The sequence below is a fragment of the Rhinatrema bivittatum genome, chromosome 3, assembly GCF_901001135.1.
Source record: "Rhinatrema bivittatum chromosome 3, aRhiBiv1.1, whole genome shotgun sequence".
NCBI classification, from domain to species: Eukaryota; Metazoa; Chordata; class Amphibia; order Gymnophiona; family Rhinatrematidae; genus Rhinatrema; species Rhinatrema bivittatum.
The window spans coordinates 560136385-560155437 of NC_042617.1; the positions used below are offsets into that span (position 1 = coordinate 560136385).

Consider the following 19053-nt stretch of genomic DNA (forward strand, 5'->3'; position numbering starts at 1 on the left):
CAGGATTTATCCTGACCTTACCAAGCTACTCTCAAGAAAGGAGGAAGAGTTTTTTTAGGCATGCATCAGGAGGTTTTAGCTCGTGGTGCTTCCTTCCTCCTTAGATATCCCTGTACATGTGAACTAAAATTAAATACAGGTTGTTTTATTCTCTTTATGCCTCAACAACTTAGGGCTTTTTGGGATTTTAGAGCTGGAAATTTGCCTCCAACTACCCAAAGCCTTGAGTGATATATATTGTCCATTTTGGAAATTTTGGAGTGGAAATTGCTTGTGTTGTTGCCTTTTCCTATATTCACAGTGTCCATATTTAACTCCTCGTTTTAGCTGCTTCTTCCCCAGGTTGATGGACTAAGCAAAGAGAGGAAGATTTCTTTTTTTGTTTTGCTCCATTCATGTTGGAATATTGCTGTCATGATGTTACCGCGCAAAAGGTTGTTCTTTGTATTAAATCTGGAAAATGCATAAATCAATGGAAAAAAAATAGAGAAAACTTGAGTCAACGGAACAGCACGTTCTTGCCATCCTAGCAGAGAACATTTCATCTATTTGATATTCCCTCCATAGCTTTGATTTTATTTTAGAAGCTGTAACTTATTTTTAGAGACCAGTGTCCCAGTGAACGCTATTCTATGCTAAAAAAATACGCTCTACTGTGTTCTGACATTTTTTGGAGCCATCTGTCCCACCACTGATTGCTGCACATCGCTAGAAATGTTTGGTTTTATACTGCTGTGGGGTCATTTGATGTGAGATACAAGGTTGTAGGCACACACCCTCTTAAAAAAGTGTGCGCAAGAGGACCCGACACTCCCTTTAAGGGTCTAAAAGGAGGCATGGCAGCACACAAAACCGTGACACCTGCCAATCCCTTCATCAGACAGAAGGGATCTGGAAATGTAAAGAATGGATGAGATACATAAAGTCACATCATAGAACACTCACAGAGGGAGAAACAAAAATAAAAGCGCAGCACGTCTGAATTTTCAGCAATATATTTACAACTGTTCGGCAGTCCCCTGAGCACATCTATATATTTTAGGTGTCTTCCCCCTGAAACAGATCTAAATCAGAAACACTCCAGGGCGGGAATGCCACACTGGAAGTGATAGTGAGACAGGGCAACATTAGCGCCATACAGGTGAGGAACCTGCAGCCTCTCTTCCCCTGTCAGCAGCGGCAGGAAGCATCAGGTCCTCTGAGTGCTGTCTGACTAAGCTCCTGCATCATTTGCTGAGGCTCCCCCCATCCCTTCTGGAGGCACTTTTTTTTACCACTTGGAATCTGATTTTTTTCTTCCTCGGTCTGTGCATTGAAAGGTGAATAAATGGCACAGCTACACTGCATAAAGTCCAGTACTGTCACTCCGTGGATGGATTTTGGGTCTCATGGTAACACAGTAAGCGTGATGAGCCCCAAAGCTAGGCCTGCTGTCACTGCAGCTTTGTTCTTAGAGAATTTAAGGGGATGGGTTGGAGGAGGCCCTTCACCTCTTCTTGGAGTTTTGGTGACGGTTAATGGAATAGATGTATTGGTGGATACGTAGAAAAGATCTCTCTCTGTCATCCTTATCTAATGATGCAGCTCAGTTTCTGGGCTTTCTTAGATACATACAGATGGCCAGAGGAATACATCAGAATGGCCAGTGCTTTGTGGAAGGTTCCCGTCAGAATTGACATATCTGATTAACAAAGGTTGTGTTCTTGAGGCAGATGACTATCTTGACATTGCAGAAGAACATAAGTATCCACCCTCGAAAGAAATGTCAGGCGATGGTATTCAGCCAGAGTCAGAAATCGTTGTATCGCATGGTGAATATAATGTGGAAAGACTGGAACAATTACGGGCAAATTTTAAATCACTCGCACCGCGCGCATTTTAGAAGGGGCCCGGCTGCACGCGCAACCTTCATTATGCACCCAAGAGCCGGGCCAAAGAAAAGGGGCGGTCCAGGGGGCGGGGCTGGAGGCAGCCGGTACAGCGGCCATTTCCGGCTGTGCCGGCGTGCGCAACTTACTTCGTTGGGCCCTGAAGTAAGTTGTGAAATATAAAAAAAAAAAAGAAGGCAAAACGTAGGAATTAGGGGTTGGGGAGGAGAGGGGAAGGGAACTGGGTAAAGGCCATGATGTGTCACCGCGTGAAAATTGCTTTATTCCAACCCCCCCCCCCCTTGCGTGTGCTGCCCTGGATTTTATAACGTGTGCGCGCCGGCATGTGCATGTTATAAAATCGCGTGCACATGGCCGCATGCGCGTATGTTTAAAAATCTACCCCTTAGTGTAATACCACAAGAATTAGAAAGTGAACTAAACATGTTGTTGGATGATATCCCAAAATAACTTTAAATGTTTTGGTATGCTGGAGCTATAATTTTGAAGAACCAGGATTGTCACTCAGACAATCAAATCTAGTTAACAAGAGGAAAGATGCCACCCAGGTTCTTGACCAGAGGAGTGCAATGTTTTGAGATTTCTTTGTGTATATTAACCAGTGGGAAGATCAGATATGATGTACATAGTGTACATTAGGTGATTTACAGTACATCCACTTTAAGAAACTATGAACAAATGCGCCCACTACAGGGAGCTACAACTGAAGATCCTTATAAACCTGTGCTCAAGGTTTTAGCAGGAGGAGAGTCAGAGTAGTCACCAGGAGGGCTGGAGTGCCTGCAGTGCCCCTCCTCTCAGAGAGGGATCTACAGGGGCTTCCTCTCTCAGGGGAAAGGTACTATGGGGATCAGGATCACAAGTTGGTCCTGAAATTGAACAAGTGAATTGGGGGGGGGGCTCCACAATTCATGAGGGTCTCACAATGTAGCAGTCCAGAAGCTTGAGAAGCCAGGGATTCCCTGCTGCTGCCATACTGAAGAGGGGCCCTGGAATTGGTTGGGGAGGATGCTGTGTTTCCCTAGGCAGGAGAAAAGAGTTATAAAATCACTGAGAGATCCATAATGACGAGACTATAATTGAGGAAAAGCTTAGAGGGGAACATGAGTGATTTATTCTACTGAAGTGGAGAGTTACAACGGGAGAGGGAAATATTTGGCCTACAGATGTAGGAAGAGGGGATGTGATTATAGGTATTTTTCTTGTAAAGCACATTAAGAACAGAGCTGGAGGAAGAAAGTTTTTGCTGTTGCTGCTAATCAATGCTGTGAATCTGTGATCCCTGAGTAATTCAGTGAATTTTAACATGTCTGAGCTGGAAATCCAGGTTTCTTATTGAAGATTCCATAAGATCCTCCTTCATTCCAAGGTGCGGGCTTGAGAGAGGCTTCTGCAAGTACACGACAGAGGGGAAATAAGAGTTTTGTGAAGTTTTCTCTCTCCAGCTTCAGGAAGACAGGTCCACTACACCCTCTGCTCAGCCACGGACATTTGTGAGCCCACAGAAAACAGTTCCTAGCTCCTGAACAGGCATCAGACCCTCTTTTTATTTTATGTGCCTTGTTAAGGGGGTTATGTAAAGGAGGGGAGGTAAAGACCAAAATGGACCCTCCGGTCTCCCCAGTAACTGCACTCTGTGCACATTACCCTGAGGGCAAGGAGGCTCCATCCAAGCTGTACAAGCAGATGATGGCTACTGGCCAGCTCTTCTGTGAGTTGGAGGCCTGTAGACCTCCCCAGCGTGAATGCAAGTGCTTTTTAAGACAGCCCATAGTGATCCCTCCTTTCCCTGCATTGCTGTCCTTGGATATTTATTTTTGCCATACACAGCTACTTCTCCTCCCTCCTTTTCTGTAATCTCTGTCCTTCCTGAAGCACATACTGATGTTGTCTTTATGGCATAGCTGCTCTTCCCTGCTTCCTCTGCTCGCTCTTTTATAAAAGCTCTGAAGACTTTTCCATCTGAAAAGGCATTTGGGTCTATCCAGTTAGTTTCCAACTGTCAGTTAATATCCCTGGCTTTTTGTTGTTTCTAGTGCCGTATCGATTCTGCTGTGCTATGTTGCTTTGTGCATGTTTTATTGTTTGCTGCCCTGAACTGCGGAGGGCGCAGGCTAGAAATCTTTTAAAATAAATAAAAAATTATAACCCAGTTTAGCTGTATCCCATTCATGAGACTTTGAGCCACATCTCTGTAATTGCAGCAATATTCAAGTCTGCTTCCACCATTAGGACCTGCAGATCTAGAACGTTATTGCCCATTTGTGCTCAGAGCTTTCCAGTTTTTCCACTTGGTCTTGTTCCTTTTGCCGTAAAGTGGACTACTGGAGCTTATTTCTTTGGTTATTTTCTCCATCCATTTCTTGTGTCTGTTGGGGGTCGACATTCCAAATCCAGCCGCTTCCATCTGCCACCCCTATTTTCTAGTTTAAATGCTTGAAGACACTGAATCTGAACTTCTCACTTAGGATTCTTTTTCCTGCTACGGAAAAATGTAGGCCATCTTTACAGTCTAGCCTTTTACTGCTCTGTTCATGTATCTAAATCCTTCTTCTTTACTTCAGCTTTTGAAGTTGTCTTTATGGCTTAGCTTTAATTCTCTCTTTAAGTGAAAGCCAAAAGAGCATCATTTAAAAATGGAAAGACCCGAATAAAAAAAAAAATAGGCAAGATCAGCAGTACTGTCAATTTAGATGTAAACAGTACTAAGATTAGCCAAGAGCAAATTTAAAAAGAGGCATGCCATAGAGGCAAAATCTAATACAAACGTTTTCAAGTGCATTTGAAGCAAAAAACCTGTGAAGGAGTCAGCTTGGCCACTAGATGACCAAGAGATAAAAGGGGTGATCAGGGAGGACATGGAAATAGAAGGGAATTAACTCTTTGCCTCAGGCTTTACTTGAACATTATTTGATGTTGATGATTCTGAGCAATTAAAACAAATTTCTGTGATAAGAGAGGGCATAATAGATCAAACTGACAAAGAGTAACAAATCACCAGGACTAGATGGCATCCACTCCAGCGTCTGAAAAGAACTCAAGCATGAAACTGCACACTTGTTACTAGTAATCTGTGACCTATCTTTTAAAAGTCACAATTCTTAAAGACTGAAGGGTGGTAAATGTAACACCACATTTTAAAAAAGGAATCCAAGGGTAATCTGGGAAACTATAGACTGATGAGCCTATTGTCTGTGCCAGGCAAAATAGTGCAAGCTCTTCTTAAAAACAAAATTACTGGCCATACAGATTGCCATGGCTTTAGCAAAGGAAAATCTTGCCTTACTAATCTTTTAGATTTCTTTGAAAGTGTAACTAAACATGTAGACAAAGGTGAGCCAGCTGGGATAGTATTTTGGGATTTTCAGAAGGCAGCTGACAAAGTCTCCCATGATGGGATCGGAGGCAGTATCCTATTGTGGATTGGTAAGTGGTTAAAAAAAAATAGGAAACAGAAGGTTGGACTAAATGTCAGTTTTCAAATGGAGAAAGATCATTAGTGGAGTACCACAGGGATCAGTACTGGAAAATGGACAATGAGGGAGGTGATCAAATTTGTAGATGACACAAAATTACTCAAAGTTATTACAACAGCAGCAGCTAGTGAGGAACTACAGAAAGACCTTTTGAGACTAGGAAACTGGGCATCTGACTCACAGATGAAATTTAATATGGAAAAATAATCCCAACTACCGGTATGCAATGCTGGGTTCTGTAGTGAGTATCACCACCCAGGAAAAAGCTCCTTGGAGTTCTTGTGGACAATACATTGAAATCTCCAACTCAGTGTGCAGCAGTGGGCAATAAAGCAAATCAAGGGTTAGGAAAGATCCAATAAGAAATGGAGAATATAAAACAGTATGCAGCAATAGGCCACATACTCCTGACCCCCGCCTTCTAATAGTCCTGCTGGTTCACATTAATATATCAGAATCTATATCAATGATATTTAACTGGATGTTTTTGTCTGTTTGTAATGTGGTCTCCCACATTTTTTATTTCTTGTATGGATTTTGTTTGTTTTTATTATATCCTTCTCCGAACTACTGGAGGAGCGGGTAATAAAAATTTCAAATATATGAAATAAATAAATAAATATTGCCTCTGTATCGAGCCATAGCTCCCCTATGATGACAGGTTACATTGGCTAGGGCTCTTCAGCTTGGAAAAGAGATGGCTGAGAGGGGACAACAGAAGTTTATAAAATCATGAGTGAGGTGGAATGGGTAAATGAAAGGACTATTATATAGACTTTCAAATAATACTGAAATAAGGGAACATCTAACATTCAACAAATTCAAACAAATCCTAGAAAATATTTTTTTACTCGGTGCACAGTCAAGCTGTGGAATCTCTTGCCAAAGGACATGGTCAAGGTGACTACCATGGCGAGATTTAAAAGGGATTCAAATAAGTACCTGGAGGAAAAGTCCATAACACATTATTAGCCAGGTAGACTAAAGAAAGCCATTGCTATTCCTGGGAGTGAGTATCAAGAACCAGATTTATATTTTGGGATCTGCTGGGTACTTTTGAAATGGAGACGGAATGCTGGGCTCAATGGACCTTGGTCTGACCCAGCTTGGCATTTCTCATGTTCTATGTGCTTCTGAAAAGGTTAGGGTCTATGTGCTTCTGAAAAGGTTATGGTCTTCGCTAGAGTCTGGAAATCTCTCTGTTCTGCAGAGATGCCATTTTTAGTGAGATCATTGGTCTTTAAATGGATTATAACAAATTGTATAGTCATTTCTTCTTTAATTGCATTAACAATCTGGTTTGTATTTCTGCTAGCTATTTAACTATTGTGTGTCCCTAAATTAATGCCTTTGATAAGAGTCTCCCAGCAGAATGGGTTTTTTGTTTTGATATTTTTTTTTATAGTATTTTGGGGTTTCTGTACATACATTTTTTATTTCTCATCCTGCTAAAGTACCACTAACCCTTCGCCTACAGCCATGCTGTCTTAAATTCAGGACAAAAGCAAACCCATGGCTTTTCAGCCAGACCTCCCCCTCAAAGACACACATCCTTGCTACCTAAACTCCCATCTTAAGAACTTTGTTATATGCAACAGGGACAAATGAGGACTCCAGATTAAACTAAAATGGGTTTATCTATACTGATTCCCAGTGCCACTCTAATTGTAATTTCTATTCCTGATTGTAAACTGTTCAAATGCCTCTGTTCATTTAAATTTGTTGTAATCCATCTGGAGGCCAACTTTGGAAAAAGGAGGAATTTCAAATGTAAATAAATAAAACTTCAGTTTCCATTTCTGGAGCATTGTCACGTTCCAATACAGAGGAAACATGCTGCATGGGTACCATTTGGGGAAGGGGGGGTGTCTCTCTGTCAAAGGGTTTACCCTACCAGAAACCATAGTAACCCATTTATAACTTGGTTTTTCAAATTCGCTGTGGAAGTGGGAGCAGACCTCCTAGGTGCTGAACAGAGGGGGAAGGCTTTTATAATGGTAGATCATTCCTCTTTGGCCCTTTAACTGCAGCTAATTCTTCTTTGATCCAACTCTTTTTTTTATTGTAGCAAGCTGCAAACAGATGGGGCAAGCACTAAGCCTCAAGCTGGCATGCCTTAAGACTAAGGCACCACAGTTATTACACTGAATAATAATAATTATGTAAATTTGTTTTGATATAGAACACCTTTGTTATGATAAAAAAAAAATGGCAAAATACCTTGTTACAACTATGTAATTGAAGATCATTGCTTTTGTGTGCTAAGAAGACTACATAAGAAAAGCAAGCTCTGCAGTGGGTGTGAAGGCTTTAAACAGTTGAGATCAGCAGCAGAAAAGCTTTTAAAAGCAAGAAAACTTTGTACTCTAAGCTCTTTTGCCCAACTTTTCTCTGTTAATTAAATTAAACCAGCCCCCTCAAAAAGGCACACAGGTACAAAATGCAGACATTATGCTTTGTCCTAGATGTTTTGAAAAAAAGCAAAGAATTTGACTTAGTTACAGATGTGTGAATCAGAAACCCACATTCACAAAAGCCCGGGATCGTGCTATTACTCCCTCCACCCCCCCTTCCCCCAAAGTTACTCTGAATGAAAGTGTTGTGCTGAGTCTCCACTGAAGTTGATATTCACAAGGTTCGTCTGGCTAACTTTGGGAGTTAGCCGGACAAATCTTTGGGGTCTAAATGATCCCCTCCCACCACCAAGTGGTTACATTTTATGCAGGCAACATGTTACAGGCACAAAATGTATGCACACAGAAAGAGACAGGGCTGGAAGTATATATTCAGCAAAAAGCAGATATAGTTGAAAGAGTAAGTCTGGTCGGTACTAATACCTATCAGAAAGTTACCCAGGTAACGTTATGCATGTAACTTTATCCTGATATAATTCAGTGGCAGGGTTATCCAGGTAAGTCCCGCTGAATATCCAGATGAAGTTTCATAACTCTATTGGGATAACATACCCGCTTGCCGGCTTTCTGAATATTGAACTCACTGCATCTAGCAATTGTTTCATTGCCTGCTACTGTCTGTGTGTGAGATATGAAAATTATGAGTGGTGAGTGGCAAGGGTCATTGGTTTAACATTGTGACAGATGGAGGTTACTGTTCACAGGTTTCAAATTTGCATGAGTTCAACCTTTTTCTGTGTCATATGAAGTTATGTTATTTTCCGTACTCTAAATGTAAAAGATGCAGATTTGCTTTGCGCTGAGCAGTGGATATATTGCACATGCTCACCTGTGGCCTCAGGAGACAGTAGCATCCTGCGCAGCACTGGCTGTAGGTACAGAATCTGAGCATGTATGACAATTCGTGCAAAAGTTGGGATTTTCATTACAGGGACTTCCAAATTCTATCACTGTGCTTTGAAAGCAAATTTTTAAAGAAAACTTGTTGCTTCCTTTATATTTTTTATATATAGGTTTTTTTTCTTAATGTCACTGGGCCTTCAAGTAATATTACAACAAGTCACATTTTTAAAAGTCATTGGAGGATCACAATCTCTTTGCCAAAAGTACAAGGGAATAAGACTGAGCTGACAGATGAAACTGATGGGCCAATTGTCATCAAGGATTTCATGGACATGTGGAGTGGCAGCTTCTGAACTTTCTGCTGACTCCAGCTCATGTATGTGATTTTAGGGCAAGCCAGATTTTTAATTTTACCTCCCGGTGTATTCATATTCCCCCTTTCTGAATAGGAAAGCCAAGACCACAGATATCAGAATGCACAGAGTAAGCAGTTACGAAACCTAGACTCATGTAAAGTGAAGTTGGTTTGCAGACACTGACATTTATCACTATTACTGTAGGCAGAATCCCTTCCCAGTCACAAAGTACTAAAGAAATTACAGTAGCTGCACCTCAGCTGGGCTCCAGAAATTAAGCCTTCATTTTATCTTATACAATAATATCATATATTCTGCCAACTCTGCCCAGCCATTCTCTCACAGCCTGGCGAACACGATTGTCAGTCACATGACAGGTCAGCTGACTGATACAGGGAAACACAGCCGGCTGCAGAGCTGTGAACATCTGGTCTGGCAGGATCTGGATCTGATTGAGGACTGTCAGCACCATGTCGGTCCATGCCTAAGAGAATACAAATGAGAGGGTGAAATCAAACACAAAATAAATAAATCAGTGTCTGTGCAATTCCTGGGCTATCCAGAATCAGCTGCTAACTAAATATGAGAATCCAGGATCCACTGACCCGAGGGATGGCGAACTCTGATTCTCTACATTTACAAACAGACCTGGTTTTCATGGTAACCAATATATGCAGACTAGCCTAGTTCTTAGACCTCATAAATATTCATTGTGGTTAGCCTAAAAACTAGATTTGTTTGTGGTTCTTTAGGAACCAGAGTTAGCTACTTCTATTCTATGTCTGTAAATTTTAAATTCATAAATTATACTTGGCTTATTTGGAGCTGCAATTCTAAGGCTCTAGTGAGGTTCTCTGTCAACAAGCAGGGTTGAATTAGCTATGATGTCATTGGACGGCACTAAACAGGCCCTGCTCTCCTAGGTCATAGAGCCTTTGCTCTAAGCATGTGCGGGAGTTCCCCCATGCGTGCTGCCTCATAAACCGCCCAGTTTTGTTTTTTTTATCTGAACTTCTGCATGGATATGTATTCAATCCCTCTAATCTGTTTGGTACTTCTTCAACTCACTTTGAGTTGCCTCGCTGCCCGGGCAGCCCCTCAACAATACTCTTCAGTGCTACCAAACAAAAGGTTTTGGATGGTCCGGCTCCAAGAAGGCCACTTCTAGTGGCTTCAAGGATTACGACGGAGGCCAAAAAAATTTCCATTATGGACAGCCACAATAACTGTAATAAATATTTGAGGCCAGACCACCATGCAGCAAAACTGCTATGACTGCGGCTGGATGTCGCCGAGGTCCCCCAGAGCCTGGAAGATGAAAGAACTTGGCAGGTTGGTGAAAAGCCGGAAGCGTTCCTTCTCTCAGAGCAGGGCCTCCTCAGGATCCCTCTGTGTCGAGTTGAACAGAAGCTCCTTGCTGAAAGCTTCCCCCTCCTTTGGCACTGGAGTTCAGATCCACTGCGACTGAGCAAGGTGAAGCGCAGGGAACAAGGGTCCAAAGGGCACTTCGCAGGCCCTGCGTAGCTTGTCACTACAAATGAAAATAAGTGCCATGTGTCAGAGCCAGCAGCGCAGTCAGCAGTACATGCGTTGAGGTCAGGATCAGTCCCATCAATGCACCTGGTGCTGCTGACATACAAGGCTCCGGCCATGTTTTAATTTGTCACTAGGCACACTAGGCCTGTGCCTAGAGCAGCAGATATCTGGGGGGGGGGGGGGGGGGGGGGGGTAGGCAGAGAGAAAAAATATATTCTATCTCCAATAGAGAAAAAGCCTCTGCCACCCCTCTATGTCAGGCCCCTTGCTTGCAAGCTTGTTTCTCATGGTGGTATCGGCGTCTTCAGTGGCGTTATCGGGGGGGGGGGCAATGCCCCAGCAAAACACAATAGGGGCGTACTGATTGCCAACATAGGGAGTTCCATGCGTCTGCTAGTGGTCCTCATCCCACCGGCGGCTGAGCAGGGAAGCGTGCTGTTCCTATGCTCTGTGCCGGCCACTGCTCTCTCTAAGCTGCGCGCATGTGTAGATGCACTGCAGGAAGATCGGTAGGGCTGTGGTGGAGCTCCTCCCACCACGACCCAAAGAAAACACGTCACTTCCAAACCTCCATGTACTCATTTTCCTTCCTGCCTGAGTGACCCTGGAACAAAAACGTTGCCAGAGCTGCACGAGAGGAAGGAGGAGGAGGAGCAGAAGCATCGGCCCGCATTCAGAAGAGCAGCAGCATGTGTGGCAGGGTTGCTGTGGATCCTAACTCGTGGAGACCCAGAAGAGAAGACTTACTACTAGGACATCTGCGGATCCCACCTTCTGGCAGCCCGAGAAGATCATGGCCACCCGGAGCCCATCCTGTGACGACCCACGATGAAGAGGCCGAGGCCCTGTAGAATGTGTGTGCGTATGAGAGTGACTTGAGAGACTATGGGTGGGAGTGAGAGCCTCTGTATCTGTGTGAGAGACAGCATGTGAGAATTAGAGTATGTGTTTGTGTGAGATAGCATGTGAATGAGACAGCCTGTCTCATTCACATGCTATCATGTGTGTGTGTTTGAGAGTAAGACAGCATGTGAAAGAGAGAGCCAGTGTGTGCGTATAAGAGACCGCATGTGAGTGAGAGCCTGTGTGTGAGACAGTATGTGAGAGCCTGTGTGTATGTGTGTATGACAGATAGCATGTGAGAGAGCCAGTGTGTGAGTATGACAGAGAGACAGCATGTGAGAGTGAGAGCATTGTGTGAATGTGTGAAAGAGAGACAGTGTGTGAGAATGAGAGCTTGTGTGTGTATGTGTGAAAGAGAGACAGTGTGTGAGAATGAGAGCTTGAGTGTGTGTATGTGTGTGTAAGAGAGCATGTGAGAATGAGAGCCTGAGTGTGAGTATGAGGGAGGAAGGGAAGAAGACAGGTGGAGAAAGAAGAAACAGAAAAAAAGGGAGACCCTGTAAAGGAATTGGCAAAAGACCAAGAAAGGAAACGTAGAAAAAAAAAATCTGTGACCAACCAATTAAAAAACTAAAAGCAGACGGCAAAGGTAAAAAAAAAACTTTGAATTTTTAGTGATTGGCATAAGTTATCTTTGGAAGTGTGCAAGAATAGCACTCTCTCTATTCCGATCTCACGGTGTATGAGATCAGCATGGAGGAACTGGAAGCCCACGGGGCCTGCACAGAGGAGGCAGCAGAACGGGCTTCAGTGCTGGTAGCAGCAAACAGCACCTCCCCAATAGCTATGCGGCATCAGTGGGACAGCGGCAGCAGAGGAACGAGAGAGGCTGTGAAGTTGCTGGCAAAAGAAAGAGAGGGAATCTGCCGTCAGTGTGTGTATGTGTATAAATGGGTGCCTTCGTGTGTGTGTGTGTGTGTGTGAGAGAGAGAAAGACTATGAACTGGTCCTGCCTGGGGGGGGGGGGGGTCTGTGTGTATATGTGAGAATGAATGTGTGCATGCTTAGGAGTTGGGGGGAGCAGTGTGAGAATGTGTGTGTGTGTGTGTGTGTGTGAGAATGAATAGGAACTTGCCTGGGTGTGTGTGTTTGTGAGGGAGTCAATGAGAGTGAGAGCATGAGTGTGTATGAGAGAATCTGGGGGAATAAGAGCTTGTGTGTGGGGGAATGGGGGAGAGAGAGGGTCTTAGCGCCTGAGAGTGTAATTCTGTGAGAGAGAGAGGTTGTGGGTGTGTATAAGAGCATGCATGTGTGTGTATGTGTGAGAGAGATTGGACATGTGAGAGAGAGGATAATGTTTGTGTGCCCCTCCCCAACCCCCTAATCCTCAACAATCTCAGGATGACTGGAAATCAAGAGTATCCAGGTATTGACAGCAGGGCTTTTTTTTTTTTTTTTTTAAAGATTATTAGTTTTAATTATTGGGTGTTAATTGATATGTGGCTGTTTTGAAATATTTTATTAGTTCTTGGGAAATTAAAAAAAATGTATATTATTTTAATTCATAGAAGTTATTCAGTAGTTTTAAATTATTCTTTTATTAGTATGATTCTAATATTATAATTGATGCTTTATGTTTCTTGATTTTATTTGTTTTATGTGGAATGGTGGCTCTGTTTTTCCATTGTTACACAGTAGACAGAGTCTGGCTTCTTGGGGTTTTCCTTTCAGTTTTTGTCTAATTCGTGATCCTTTATTCTGTATTTGGTGAGGGTCTGTCTTTGCTATCTGAGTGTGACCAAGATGAGAGATTCTGCTAGCGTGTAATGTCTGTGTAGGGATCTATAGCAACTGGGTTTGTTTTGTTTCCCCGGTAGGTGGTGTATTGGTATTCTGGGACCCAGTGCAATATTTACCTGTGCTTTTTCACAGGTAAAGTTCTTATTGTTGGAGTCCTTGGTGTTACTACTGTTACGTTATGACAGGTTTGCTGCATAGATTTTCAGTGTCTTTTTTGTGGTAGTTCACTATTGCCCAAATTTTTAAAAGCCTGGCGCACGTAAAATCCAGGCGATACGAGCATGGCCAGGCTGTGCATGCACCAAGCGCATTTTAGAAACAGCCCGCCCACGCACCTATCTCCCGGTACCCGCAGAATTGCCAGGCCATGCAAAAGGGGCGGCCTGGGGGCAGACCGGGATAGCGGTGATTAGGCCCTGACCCGGAAAGTGCGCGCCGGCAGCCAGCCGGCATACTGCTCCTTCGGCTGGCTGCCGGCGCGCTGCCGGTATACTGCTCCTTCGGCATGCTGGCAGCCAGCCAGCATGCCGGCAGCAAGCCGAAGGAGCAGTATGCCGGCTGGCTGCCGGCGCGCACTTCCCGGGTCAGGGCCTAATCACAGCAAGCCGGCATGCCGAAGGAGCAGTAAACTAGCTAGGTAGGGGTTAGGAGTCATGGAGTAGAGAGCAGCTCTTCTGCACATGTGCGGGCGAACACGTAGGTCAGAGCACAGCGTCAGCTCTTTGAAAACATGGCGGCGGCGAGGGGCAGCGGTGGCGAGGAGCGGTAGCAGCGGCGCACGCGAGGGAGGGAGGGACCTCTCCCGGATATCTTCCGTTTGTGCCATCCGAAGGGGTTGTGAATGAGCTGAGAGAGGGGGAGTGACTGAGGGGAGGGGGGAGGAGAGAGGGAGGGAGACTAGAGGGGGGAGGTGGGAGGGAGAATAGAGGGGGAGGGGAGAATGAGGGGGAGGGGGAAGGAAATGGACCGAAAAATTTTTTTTAATGTAGCCCGTTGTTACGGGCTTAAAGGCTAGTATATATATAAATGATCTGGAAAGAAATAAGACGAGTGAGCAGATACAAAATTTGTAGATACAAAATTATTCAGAGTAGTTAAATCAAAAGCAGATTGAGATAAATTGCAGGAGGACCTTGCAAGACTGGAAGATTGGGCATCCAAATGGCAGATGAAATTTAATGTGCATAAGTGCAAGGTGCTGCATATAGGGAAAAATAACCCTTGCTGTAGTTACACGATGTTAGGTTCCTTATTAGGAGCTACCACCCAGAAAAAAGATCTAAGCATCAAAGTGACTAATACATTGAAATCGTCGGCTCAGTGTGCTGCAGCAGTCAAAAAAGCAAACAGAATGTTAGGAATTATTAGGAAGGAAGTGGTAAAATGGAAAATGTCATAATGCTTCTGTATCGCTCCATAGTGAGACCACACTTTGAGTACTGTGTACAGTTCTGGTCACCACATCTCAAAAAAGATATAGTTGTGATGGAGAAGGTACAGAGAAAGGCAACCAAAATGATAAAGGGGATGGAACAGCTCCCCTGTGAGGAAAGGCTGAAGAGGTTAGGACTTTTCAGCTTGGAGAAGAGACAGCTGAGGGGGGATATGATAGAGGTCTTTAAAATCATGAGAGTTCTAGAACGGGTTGTTGGAGACATTTTTTGTTACAGCAAGAAAGAGAGGGGAGAGAGCGCCCTTGGATGTGATGGTACAGCTGATCCTTTGGAAATATAAGCTTTTTTTTATATCTAAGTAGTGATGGTTATTATCTACCATTTCTTCTTCTATATGATCTGATTTTATTTGTTTTACTCTCCTATTGCTCAAATAAGCTTACTTTTTTTTACCTGTTACCCTGATGTACTGAATCAAAGTTGTGTGTGGCTATTTGTGTTATTTTTATTTATTTATTTTTAATTTTTATATACCGAGGTTCTTATAGAGCCTACAAATCACTCCGGTTTACATATAACGATAAACTGCCCAACAGAGATAAGGGGCTTTACATAGAACAGTGGCACATATGGAACAATATAACTGGATGACAATTTAACATAATGATAATAAATAATATAGTATAGTTTAACATTGTAATTAATAAAATTATGTAATATAATCTGTATAATTTAACTATTTAACTTGGATATAGTGACATATTAACCATGCCAGATATAAATAATAAGATAAAATGAATTTTTGAACTTAGAAATTGTAGTCCAGTTGCAGAGGAAAATATAAATAATAAGATTAATTTTTAGAACTCAAAGATTGTTGTCCAGTTGCAGAGACCTGAAGGTAGGACTTGGTATGGTGACCATAATTAGGGGATACTTCTTATTTGGGAAGACTTTCTGTCTTGGTAGGATTGTGAGTCTGGGAAGGCTTGTTGGATAAGAAGAGTCTTTAGTCTTTTTTTGAACTCTTGATGATTGGGTTCAAGTCTTAGATTTGGGGGGAGCATGTTCCACTGGTGGGGGCCTGCTAAGGATAGCGCTCTTTTGCTCAGAGATGATTTTACTTGTTGGGCATGCAGTGTTCCTTTGTAAGCGCTTCTGATTGGTCTAGAAGATGTGTACGGTTGGAGTTGAAAGCTTAACGTGATGGGAGCTATTTTGTTTGTCGCTTTGTGGATGATTGTGAGTACCTTATAGAGTATCCTTTGTTTAATGGGAAGCCAATGTAGGTTAGTTAGGATTGGGGTGATGTGATCTTTTTTGTTAGTGCTTGTTAGAATTCTGGCAGCAGAATTCTGTACCATCTGTAATGGTTTGATCGTGTTGTTGGGTAGACCTAGTAGCAGGGAGTTGCAATAGTCGAGCTTAGATAATATAATGGATTGAAGTACCAGCCTGAAGTCGGAGAAGTAAAGGAGGGGTTTAAGTTTTTTGAGGACTTGCAGTTTGTAAAAGCAGTCCTTCGTGGTATTGTTTACGAACTTTTTTAGGTTAAGATGATTGTCAAGCCATGCTCCAAGGTCTCTGACGTCTGGTGAGAACATGTTATTAGCGTTTGGTAGAGAGAGGCTAGAAGAGATTGTGAGGGGATCCTGAGAGACAATGAGCATTTCGGTTTTATTGGCATTCAATACTAGGTTGAGGCTTGAGAGTAATTCCTTAATGGGCTGTAGGCATTCGTTCCAGTAAGTGATGGTTTTTTGAAGGGATTCTGTAATCGGGAGAAGGATTTGAATGTCGTCTGCATAGAGGTAATGGGTAAGCTTGAGGTTTGAGAGTAGGTGGCAGAGAGGGAGGAGGTAGATATTGAATAGGGTGGGAGAAAGTGATGATCCTTGCGGGACTCCTTGCTCTGTAAGGATTGGATGCGATTCTTTGTTGTTTATCCTTACTTTGTAGAATCTGTTGCTTAGGAAGGAGTGAAACCATTTGAGAGCTGTGCCTTTGATCCCTATATTAGCTAGTTGGTCTATAAGTGTAGTATGTTTTACCGTATCAAACGCCGCAGAAAGATCAAGTAGAACCAGCAGGTAAGATTGTTTTTTCTCCAGGTTCACGAGGATGGTATCAGTGAGCGATAATAAGAGAGATTCGGTGTTTAGTCGTTTTCGGAAGCCATATTGAGCTGGGGATAGAATGTTATGATCTTCCAGATATTCTGACAGTTGCTTGTTGACAATTTTTTCCATCAGTTTGGCGATGAGTGGTAAGTTTGCAATAGGTCGGAAGTTAGCTGGGTCTGATGGAGAAGCATTTGGTTTCTTTAGTAACGGTTTGAGGATTGCCAATTTTAACTGGTTAGGAATAAGGATAAGTGTTGAGGATAAGCTCCTGGGTGCAAGCCCCCAGGTATAATCCCAGTAATTGTGTGTGGCCATTTGTGTAGGGGATAAGCTCCTGGGTTCAAGCCCCCAGGTATAATCACAGTAATTGTGTGCTTTTATATTAGATTAGCCTCTAAGGTCCGAACCCCTGGGTAGGATACCAGTGTGAAAGTTCTGAACCCACAACACAGGTAGATGTGAATCAGTTATTTACTCTTTCGGATAACAGAAGGACTAGGGGGCACTCCAGGAAGTTAGCATGTGGCACATTTAAAACTAATCAGAGAAAGTTCTTTTTCACTCAATTCTCAATTAAGCTCTGGAATTTTTTGCCAGAGGATGTGGTTAGTGCAGTTAGTGTAGCTGGGTTTAAAAAAGGTTTGGATAAGTTCTTGGAGGAGAAGTCCATTATTAACTGCTATTAATTACGTTGACTTAGGGTATAGCCACTGCTATTATTGGCATCAGTAGCATGGGATCTACTTAGTGTTTGGGTACTTGCCAGGTACTTGTAGCCTGGTTCAGCCACAGTTGGAAACAGAATGCTGGGCTTGATGGACCCTTGGGTCTGACCCAGTATGGCATGTTCTTATGTTGATGTTCTTACTTCATTTTTAATTTAATCTTTATTAAGTTTTAAACAATATTACAAAGCATAAAAACTTTGCGGTAAATTATGTATCGTGTTGGTACAAGGAAAATCAATATATATATTAATCATTACTTCAAATACTGCAACATATATTCCCCAACACTCTACAGAAATTAGACCCCAAACCTTGGAAGGGGGGGGGGGGGGGTGTTGCTTACAATTTAAGGAGAAAATTAGGAAATCTTCTTTTTTATTTAACACAAAACTTTGGTTACCAGATCAGCAGCATATTCTTATAACATTCTGACTACTACCTTAAGTAGGTATTATACGCTTGGCATCAACAAAATTTTTCAGTTGCTCAGGCTGAAAAAAGATATAACTATTATTTTCAAACCTCACAACGCATTTGCACGGGAACCTCAACAAATATGTTGCCCCCATGGCTATTACTTCTGACTTCAGAGCTAAAAAGTTTTTACGCTTGGTTTGGGTAGTTTTTGTGAAGTCCGGAAAAATCCTTATCCAGGATCCCATAAAGTTTTCCTTGATCTTTTTGAAGTACGCCTTCATAATTATTCCTTGATCCACTTCATTAAAGAAAGATATTAATAGCGTAGTTCTTTCAGCTATTTCATAACTGGAAGATTCTAGAAAGTCCGTCAGATTCTCTAAGACATTCTGTGGCATCTGGTGATTTAACTGGGCTTTGCGCACAGGCAAAAAATAAACTTTTTTCAAAGGGGGGATTTTTTCTGGAGTTATTTCCAATATATCAACCAGGTAACGATTTAAGGTAATTTTAGGTATTTCTCCGATCACCCTTGGAAAGTTTATTATCCTCAGATTCAAATGTCTTAGAAAATTCTCAATATTTTCAATCTTCCTGTTTACCACACCATAATCTTGTATTATATTTACTTGCACTTCTTTTATTTTCTTCACATCCCTTTCTATCGTTGTTATTTTCTCAGAGGTTTCCCTTCTATTTCCTTCATAGTTCTTATTTAATGCTTCAAGCTGTTGTGAAACAGTATTTATTTTCACCGAGCACTCTGAAACCGTTTTTTGCTAATGCCGAGGTCAGACTCCATAGTGAGTCTAAAGTCACCACCGCTGGTTTTGGAGTAAAAACGCTCAAACTGAGCGTGTCGGAGCTTACCCCCTCCTTCTCCTCCTGGCTCCGAGCGTCTCCTGATGTTGTCTCTCCGATTTTCTCAGAAGGAACGGGGGTCATCATCTCGGCAGTCCCCTCAGTTCTAAACTCTAGCTGCTCCACTCCGGGAGGTAGAGCTGAACACGGCGTCGATGTTCCCCGCTCAGCGGGAGGTAAGCGAATGTCTGGCGGTGTGAGGGATATTTCCTCCGAGGTCGGGTCGCATTCTCCTCCCTGCGACTCGGCAGCCGGACCTCTCACTCCCTTTTTTTCTGCTTCTGCGATACACTGCGCGATGGTCTTTTGCCCGGTGGGCTGGGAAGGATTAGAAGGGTAAATCCTTAGCTTCCCCTTGCGTTTCGGCGGCATT

At 42.9% G+C, this 19053-nt stretch overlaps 1 protein-coding gene across 2 annotated transcripts in view; it reads right to left on the reverse strand.

The window, feature by feature from the left end:
• Positions 1–2060: 2060 nt before the first annotated feature.
• The window catches only part of ARFGEF3 (ARFGEF family member 3), a 301053-nt gene continuing 284060 nt past the window's right edge, over positions 2061–19053 (reverse strand). For both annotated transcript variants that reach the window (XM_029596476.1, XM_029596474.1), the window contains one exon: positions 2061–9462. In XM_029596476.1, the coding sequence (XP_029452336.1) occupies positions 9271–9462 (192 nt within the window). In that variant the 3' untranslated portion in view covers positions 2061–9270. The remainder of the gene's footprint in view (positions 9463–19053) is intronic.